This window comes from Fragaria vesca, linkage group LG2 (assembly GCF_000184155.1).
Source record: "Fragaria vesca subsp. vesca linkage group LG2, FraVesHawaii_1.0, whole genome shotgun sequence".
NCBI classification, from domain to species: domain Eukaryota; kingdom Viridiplantae; phylum Streptophyta; class Magnoliopsida; order Rosales; family Rosaceae; genus Fragaria; species Fragaria vesca.
Window position 1 is genome coordinate 23,824,756 of NC_020492.1, and position 9,522 is coordinate 23,834,277.

The window sequence follows — 9,522 nt, forward strand, 5'->3', positions numbered from 1 at the left end:
CTATATATAGAATGTTGTTTAATGTTTCTTGAGTTTCATAACCTCTCTTCACAAGAGGAACTTTGCCGATACATGCCTTTATATGTAAGCTAATGGTAGCCCTTGAGCATCGACGAGAAATTTTAAATACAAACCTCTAATCTTTTAATACATATCCCTATTATTTTATATTTCACATCAGATTTTATAGATATGTTTAATTACAAAAACATCCATCAATTATTAGGGAAAAAAAAAACTTTCTCTTCCCTAAAACCTAACTCTTCTCCACTATTACTATGCATCAAAATAAAAGAAATAAAAACCTCTTTTCCAGAATTCATCACCTGAATTTCGACTACTGTCGTAATCACATGTACTATTTACCGATTCATTTGAGTTTTTTTTTTATCAACTTTAGTTATGTTATTATACTTCTATTAGTTTCTTAACTTTGAAAAAATTATGTATGTTCATTTTTTTTTCTTCAAATTCTAGCCGATTGATGTCATATTGGAGATTTGGAGTTCGAATATAATGTTACTCTTTTGATTATAAATTGAAAAATATCAAGAAAAAATTTCTAACCCAATCAAAAAATATAACAGAAAATAAAAGAGAATAAGTAAAGAGAGTTGTGAAATAGTAAAAATATAATACTTATATTAAATAATAGATTATTATTAGTTTTAGATATTGAGGGTATTTTAGACAGTTTGGGATGTGTATTTAGTATAATATTGAAATGAAAAACTAGATGAGTAGTGTATTAAGTAAGAGATGTGTATTAAGAGATTATGGGTGTGTATTTAAAATTACTCAGCATCGACGCATATTATACAAAACATAAGATTGATATCTCATGAGTTTCATAATCTCTTTTGAAAGCACATTCACTAATGCATAATTTCCATGAGTATAGACAGAGTAAATTTTGGGTATTAAGACCTGGTGCAAGTTATTGATGCTTCTTAATTAAGTTTTAGAAACTTTTCTAGTAATTAATCTCGCCGTGTACAAGGTAATAGTAACATTTGAGTCAACACCTACTATACAAAACAAATTACCGATACTTCCTAAGTTTCGTAACCGTTTCCATCATAACAACTTCACCGATGCATGCTTTACATTTGTACGTGCTAACATTAATGGGTACTGGCACTTGTTGTGAAAAAAGAAAAAGAAAAAAGATTCTTCGTAAGTCATATCTTTTCCTAAGAACATCTTCAGTAGTGTATGTATTCCAGGTGTTTAGGCTAGCGGTAACTTTGACAGCTAACACTGCGTCAAACGATATGTATAGGGAAGCTGAATTTGACGTTATACTGTTGAACGATAGTATAATAAAAACGTAAGCGATGACCTTATTTTTCACTACCAACTATTTCAAATGTAAAATCTCTTAAATTTATTTTATATATTGGGTCCACAATAGCAATAAATTGCAATTTGGTCATACATTATATTTTTCACATTTGACCATAAACGAATTTCTAAAAGTTTACCTATTTGACAATGTGCGTTGTTGAACGATAATATTATCAGAGAAACGCACAAGACGGTCCCAGTTCTCTCTACCAACCGTTTCCACACAAAGCTTTTCTTGAATTAGTTTTACAATATTGGTTTGCAACAACAATATATAGTAATTTAGACATGGTTGAATGAAATCAATTCAAACCATAAATCAATACTCAAAGCGTATACTTATTGAAATCTTATATTTGTATATGTGATTGTGACCTTAATCTGTGTTGTGCTGTTGACCGAAATGTATGCACCACGATTCCGTTTTCCACCATCAACCATTTTCCATTTTTGAATATATTACAACATTGGAATTATTGAGCCATAGGTTGAAGTAAATTCAATTTATGAAACCCAAAAACAAATCCTCAAAAAACAATGAAATCTTATCTTGCAAGCTTAAGAGGAGAAAGTGACCACCACGCTCTCCATGTGAGAACGGGAAGTAACAAACGCCTCGCAACCGTCACTGTCTTCTTTTGAAAAAGGCGAGACAATTGTATGGTCCAAAGCTTTCCTAGGTGGAGACACAAATGTTTGTCTCATTTTACCCAACTTATCAGTAGGCCAACCAACTTATCACGATAAGCGCAGTCACTTATACCTCGTAGGTGCCGAACCTCACTATAAAAACCCCTCCTGCTCAACAACTCCCTCAAGTCCATTTAATAGAAGAGAGCTCTGAGATTCAGAGAAAGCGAAAGAGAGAAAGCGAAGAGGTCCAGTGTGGTCTGTTCCATCACTTTGCTCCTCTGTTCTTCTCTGTTTCTGCAGGTAATCTTCTTGTGTGTTTTAGCCTTTACCTTTGTGAAAAAGGCTTCAGCTTTTGCTTCAGTTCCGCGTGCTTTCCCAAATCCACCTTCGTCTTCATACCCCCTCGTCCAAAATATTTCTGGGCTATCTCAACTTTACTGTTCCTTGATCTCTTAGAACCCTAAATTTCTCAGACTCTTAGTCCATGGACATCTGTTTTTGTTGAAATTTAGGACGTTTTTATGAAAATTCGTTCTTGAAGATGATCATAGACCACTGTGTTTGTTTCCAATTTGATTACCAGAAAGATGTAATTTCGTTTTGTTGACCAGACTTTTGATTTTTTTGTTTTGTTGATTTTGGTGCATTTTTTGTGCATCTTTTTATTGATGTGAATCACTGTGTCTTTCAATGAAATATCAATTTCATGGAAAGACAAAAATCTTTGTAAGGCCCTGTTTGGTTCTGATAAATAATGTACCCTGAACCTTAACTAGTTTTTTTTTTTGTCTTCTTCCCTTTCTTGCTTGATCAATTGTGGTGTTTGGAAGCAAACAGACCCTTCAGTTGTTTGCATGTTCTTTCTTTTTTCTTTTTGATGCGAGAATTTGTGTGTGTTTTCTTCTCAATCTTTGTTTGTGGTGTTATTGTTTCATTGTTCAAATTGATGCAGGTTGAAGATATTAAGCTGTTCTAATGGCGTCATCATCGTTAACACTGAGTAAAGACCTGGCCTTTTTGATCATGCAATTCCTTGACGAGGAAAAGTGGAAAGAAACGCTTCATAAGTAATTACCAGGCCAACTCCCTGTCTTTATCTTTGGATTTGTTATGTAGCTCAAGGCTTTTTATGTAGAATTTGGGTTCTTATATTTTTAAATCTCCTAATAGGCTTCAGCAAGAATCAGGATACCACTTCGACTTGAAGTATTTCGAGGAATTATTACTGGAAGGAAATTGGATTGAAGTCGAGAAGTATCTTTCCGGTTTCACTAAACTGGATGACAACCGCTATTCCATGAAGATATTCTTCGAAATTCGTAAGCAGAAGTATTTAGAGGCCCTAGACAGGTAATCACTTGAATTTGATTCATTAGTATTTTTCCCCTTTGTCTACTTTGGTATATCATTGTGTCTAATTTAATCAACTCAAATTAATCAGACAAGATAGAGCTGCCGCAGTAGATATCCTAGTGAAGGATTTGAAAGTCTTTGCGGGGTTTAATGATGAGTTGTACAAGGAAATCACTCAGCTGCTCACCTTGAACAATTTTAGGTATGTGTTATGGACAATTGTTTTTTTGAGATTCAAGTTGCTTGTAGTGTTTTTCCTAACCAGAATGGTGAATTTGATTGGGGTTAATTATGCAGAGACAATGCTCAGCTCTCTGCTTATGCAGATGTAAGGACTGCAAGAGCAATTATGGCCCAAGAACTTAAGAAGCTTGTTGAGGCCAACCCTCTTTTCTGTGACAAATTAACGTTTCCCAATTTGAGAAGTTCAAGGCTACGGGCGCTCATTAACCAAAGGTTGATCCTTTATTCAATTGATCCTTTATCAGATTATTAGTTCATTTTTTTTTTCAATCTTTGACAATAATGCTCTTCTTTATGTTGCAAGAACTGATTTTAGAATCCATGTGACAGCTTAAATTGGCAGCATTGCCTTTGTCTAAATCCTAAACAAAATCCGGAAATAAAAACCTTATTTGTGGATCACACTTGTCATAGCAGACATTCCAACGATCCATTTGCTCACATAGCAGCAAATGGTCAGGCTCCGCAGAGAGGTGCAGTACAGAGAGCTGATGGCTTCAATTCTGTCGGTGTCAATGGGGTACACTCATGACTTGATGCTTAATTGCTTAGGAATGTTTTACATGTTCAATCAATGTTGCTTATTGTTTTACATTTCCTGCCAGTCCTTTCAGCCCTCCACTGCACCTATACCAATTCAATCTCCTTTGTCAACATGGACGCCTATCCCGCCCAGTGTGAATCAGTTAGCGGCTTCAGCAGGAGGTATTGGTTTTGGAATTCAAGCAAATCCAGGTAGTTTTCACATATCTTATTGTGCTTTTTGGATCATGATCAATCATTGATTTTTCACCTCTAATAATATTTTTACTGTGATATAGCTTCATTTTCGACTGGTCCAGCAAATCCTGAAGATTTATTCAGAACGCGGTTCCCTGGGGTTTCAGACAGGGTAAGCTTAAGTCCTACTGCATGATGATCATACATTTTGGAATTTGGGGCTGATTTATTTATGCACTCTGTAGGTTACAACGCCAGGGATTAATCCAGGCCATGTTCTAAGTCCAACATTCAATGCAGTAGATGACTTCCCCAAGGCTGTAGCTCGGATACTGAATCAGGGCTCAGTTGCAACTAGTGTAGACTTTCATCCTCTCCAACAAACTATACTTCTTGGTTGGTTTCTGTGAGATTTCCTTTCATGGATTTTTCTTTATATAAGCTGTAAGCTGACGAGTTGTTTTCTGTACCAGTTGGAACTAATGTGGGGGATATAAGTATCTGGGAAGTCAGTTCTAGAGAGAAGTTGGTATCAAGAAGCTTTCAGCCATGGGATATGGGGGCAAGTTCAATGGCATTAAAGGTAGGATCCATTTTCTGAAATACAGATCCAGATCACGGTTTATGCACTAGAATGATCTGACTTTTAAACCGGTTTTAATTTTATGAAATTCAGGCAACTTTAGTCAAGGATCCAAGTGTCTCAGTTAAGCGTGTACTATGGAGCCCTGATGGTTCTCTATTTGGTAAGTCTGAATATATAGGTTAGGAGGATAACCTTTTCTGGCTTATATTAAACAGCATCATGTCTTTCAAACAGGAGTTGCATACTCTAAACACATGATGCAGTTATATGGATATCTTGGTGGCGATGATGTTCATCAACATAAAGAGGTAGGTGCCTAGCTTTTACTCTAATTTTTCTGTACCACTTTGAGACTTAAGATTGTAACTTTCTTTTCTAATGCTATTCAATTTCTAGATCGAAGCTCATGTTGGTAGTGTAAATGATCTGGCGTTCTGCAACCTAAGAAAGCAACTCTGTGTCATAACCTGCGGTGATGACAAGGCCATCAAGGTAGGATTACCAAACAGTGGTTATATAGTTAGCCTGTAGAAAACATCAAACTTATATAGGATTTCTGAAACATTTTTACGATTGTTGTGATATACAGGTCTGGGATGCGGTTACTGGATCAAAGTTGTATACTTTTGAAGGTCATGAGGCTCCTGTTCATTCTGTGTGCCCTCATAGCAAAGAAGATATCCATGTGAAGACCTCACTTGATAACTTCTTTTGGCCGATTTTTCCTCATTTATTTGCTTTCCATGGATGATTTACCTTCTGTTTGCTTAATACTCTCCCTATGGTTCCATGTCCAGTTTGTCTTTTCGACATCAGTAGATGGACAAATAAAAGCATGGTTATACGAAGTAGATGGGCCAAGGGTTAATTACGATGCTCCCAGCCTCTCATGCACAACAATGGTTTATAGTGCAGATGGTAAAAGGTTGGTCTTTTATTCCTGCTCAAATGTTTCTGCAATCTATGTCTCTTGTTGGCAGCCTGAACATTCAAACTTAAACACACTGCAGGCTGTTTTCATGTGGGACAAGCAAAGATGGAGAATCTCATGTTGTTGAATGGAATGAAAATGAAGGCACAATAAAGAGGAATTACCAAGGATTTCAAAAACAGTCTTTTGGTATTGTTCAATTTGACACAACCAGAAATAAGTATTTGGCAGTTGGTGACAACCATGCAATAAAAGTTTGGGATATGGATAATGTCAATCTCTTGTTTACTGTTGATTGTGAAGGAGGTTTACCAGTAAGTTTTCCTTGAAATATTCACGGATTATGTTTGCTGCTGTTCCACTGTACTGTACTTATACATTAACTTTTCCTTTTGAAGGCAACCCCTCATATCCGCTTCAACAAGGAAGGATCTTTGATGGCGGTGTCTACAAATGACAACAGAATCAAAGTTTTGGCTACAACAGATGGTGTTCAGTTGATGCGCAATTATGAAAGTCTCTCGCTTATTGCCTCAAGAAATGCACCAGAAAAGGTCAGTGTTCGGTTCCCTTAATGGAACTGCCTCTTTCCCTAAGTTATTTTCAAGAAGCCACTTCCAAGCATAAAGAGTGGTCAGTGCAAATAAAGGCATTGGCTAAATCATGTGCTGTTTTGTTTTTTTCCTTCATTCTGGTCAGTTCTAAATAGTTTTCTCACTAATTATTAAAAATAAATTTTTTATCACTTTTTCTAGTTCTCATTCAGGAAGTAACTGGCTTTACTACATATTTATTTCCGTATATAGCTATACACTATATATACATATTTTATAAGTTGTACTGAGTAATTGAGCATTCTTGACAGAATGGTAGTACCAGAAACATGGGGGATAATAAGAAAGCAAGGTTAAGTGAAGAGCTCAACACAAAAAAGATCTGGAAGCTCACTGAGATTAGTGAATCTGCTCAGCTTCGATCTTTAAGGCTATCAACGACAACTGTTAAAACAGACAAGGTTGGAGTTCGTATCCTCATTGATTAGCCTCAGGGCAACACATTCACTCTTCATCCATCCCAGAGATAAGAGGGCATTAGTTTAGTACTTCTCCATATAAACTATAATCATGTGTCTCTTATTCTTTGATTATGCGCATCTGCTTCTGCACATTGCCCTTATTTTTAAGTGTTGATGTTATTGCCTTTGGGACATTTATATATCCAGAAAGGGAGAGAAGGTATTCTGTAACAGTTTATTGCCAGTAAATAAAGAAAGAAACTTACTGACTTCTCCTGTTACTGTTGCAGATCTCAAGGTTGGTGTACACTAATTCAGGTAATGCCATTCTGGCATTAGCATCAAATGGAACCCATCTACTGTGGAGGTGGCGACGAGTTGACGGTAACACGAGTGGCAAGGTATGAAATCTCAATATGTCATAGTCCTGTTACTTACTTAAAAACTGAGATTTTAGCACACCCAGTCTCAATCTGCATCTTCTCTTTTAATTGAAATCTAAAGTGATGCTTATTGCTATGAAATTTTGTCATCTAGGCAACAACCAAGGTTACCCCACATTCCATGGAACCAGCTTCAGGCATCCTGATGGTCAATGATCTTACTGGTGCTAAACCAGAACATGCAATACCTTGTTGCGCTTTGTCCAAGAATGATTCGTATGTCATGTCAGCCTCCGGAGGCAAGATATCGTTGTTCAACCTAATGACATTCAAGGTCAACAATTTTATAATCTAACAGATTTGGTTTTGGTTTTGGTTCAGTTTCTTGTGTTTCCAAATGTTTAAAGCTCCTCATTTAGTTTTATAAGATCAAGTACTTGTTTAACTGCAGACAATGACAAGTTTCATGTCGCCGCCACCTGTGGTAACATGCCTTGCTTTCCACCCTGAAGACAATAATATAGTTGCTGTTGGTTTTGATGATTCGACTATTCACATATACAATGTCCGCATTGACGAGGTATGCTGTTTTGTACTATGGAATGCTGATTGTTGCATGCATACTTAAAAGAGATTTCTAACTTGGTGGCTACTTTTTTCTGCTGTTAGGTTAGGATAAAGCTCAAGGGTCACTCTAAGACAGTCACAGGCCTCGCATTCTCTCAACTTTTGAAGACACTTATTTCTTCTGGAGCAGATTGTCAGGTTTGTGTTGACAAGTCAGAAAAACAGTAATTCTCCTTCATGAATAAACATCTGATATTTTGGTGTTCTTTCGCCAGATAGTTGTGTGGAGCTCTGATAAGTGGGAAAGGCAGAAGAACAGTTCCTTGCATATTCCAGCTTGGACAACACCTACAGCACTGTTTGGAACTCATCTTCAGTATCAGAAGGATCAGAATCACTTTCTCGTTGTACACGAGACTCAACTTGCTATATACGAAACCTTGAGGCTTGAATGCCAGAAGAAGGTACTTGAAGCTAGTTTTTGTTTTCTACCCCTCTAATAATCTGATTCCATTTCTGGTGGGAGTGCTCTAATTGTTGACAAATGAGAAGTGATTACTTGATTGCTTTTTTTTTTTTTTGGTAACTTGACTAGAGCACTCCTGGTACTATGATAATGTGGACTGTGATCTGTAACATGCTTGGAATAACAGCAACAATGTAGAAATAGTTATGAAGTAGTTAGATCAGCTCTCCTCTCTTCAAAACATAACATGTTTTCTGTTTCATGTTTCAGTGGGTAGTAGGAGAATCTTCAGCACCAATCTCCTATGCAACACTCTCTTGTGATAGCCAGATAGTCTACGCGAGCTTTCTGGATGGAACGTTGCGTGTGTTTGCAGCATCAAATCTTCAAATGCAATGCCAGATTAACCCCTATGCTTATCTTCCACCTAATGTCAGGTAATTAATCTTTTCATGGACTCAGATGAGCTTGCACTATCCTACATGAGAAAATGAGACATTATAACAACTATCGATCTGTCATGACTCTGAAAGAGTAGTGACTCCTAACCTAGTTTGCTATTCTTTTTTTCCTGGTGCAGCTCTGCAATATACCCCTCAGTAGTAGCTGCGAATCCACAAGAGCCGAACCAGTTTGCAGTGGGACTAACAGATGGTGCAGTTGTCATGTTTGAACCACTCGAGTCTGGAGACAAATGGGGTGTGCCTCCACCGGCAAACATTGGCTACTTCCATGCTTCAACTTCTGCCAGTGGTTCCAGTTTGGAACAACACCATAGCTGAGGAGACCTTTGTTGGAACCTAGGATACACAGTATTAGTAGATGAAGAAATAAAGCATTAGAGCCTAGCTAGTGTTTTCTCTCTCTATTCTTTTGGCAATCTTGCCAATATGATGTATGTCCAGCAGCAATGGGCTCAGACTTTATGCTAATTTCCTATAAATCGGTCTTTTCTCCTATAGTTACTTAGATGTGATGGGAACCTTTTCCTTTCTCTTTCCCAGCTCAGGTTGATAAGCAAGTAATACCATGGAAGGTAATTTGATAAAAAACTGGCCAGCTGCTCACATGAGCAATTTTCCAGTAGTGTTCCCTCCTTCCGAGACACAGCTTGTTATGCTCCCCAACATCATTGTTACCAACCACAACCATTATCCCCTCCTGAAGTTGCTACTTCTATTCTTGTTCAAGTTTATCTAATATGTAAAAATGGGTTGTTGTTTTTTTTTTTTGCTATAGATTAGATGAAAGAGAATAGAGAAATTTTAAATACACACC

The 9,522-nt window shown here is 36.9% G+C and overlaps 1 protein-coding gene across 1 annotated transcript; it reads left to right on the forward strand.

The window, feature by feature from the left end:
• The first annotated feature begins 2,955 nt into the window (after positions 1 to 2,955).
• On the forward strand, positions 2,956 to 9,026 carry LOC101291406 (topless-related protein 1-like). Its single transcript, XM_004292923.1, has 24 exons — positions 2,956 to 3,047; positions 3,151 to 3,330; positions 3,422 to 3,535; positions 3,631 to 3,789; positions 3,907 to 4,096; positions 4,182 to 4,311; positions 4,398 to 4,468; positions 4,542 to 4,692; positions 4,770 to 4,879; positions 4,973 to 5,042; positions 5,117 to 5,190; positions 5,279 to 5,374; positions 5,472 to 5,537; positions 5,680 to 5,807; positions 5,893 to 6,127; positions 6,212 to 6,367; positions 6,679 to 6,828; positions 7,119 to 7,229; positions 7,366 to 7,545; positions 7,663 to 7,791; positions 7,881 to 7,976; positions 8,054 to 8,242; positions 8,515 to 8,681; positions 8,825 to 9,026. Exons 1-24 carry the CDS (start codon positions 2,956 to 2,958, stop codon positions 9,024 to 9,026), a joined length of 3,246 nt encoding a protein of 1,081 aa, XP_004292971.1.
• Positions 9,027 to 9,522: the final 496 nt, after the last annotated feature.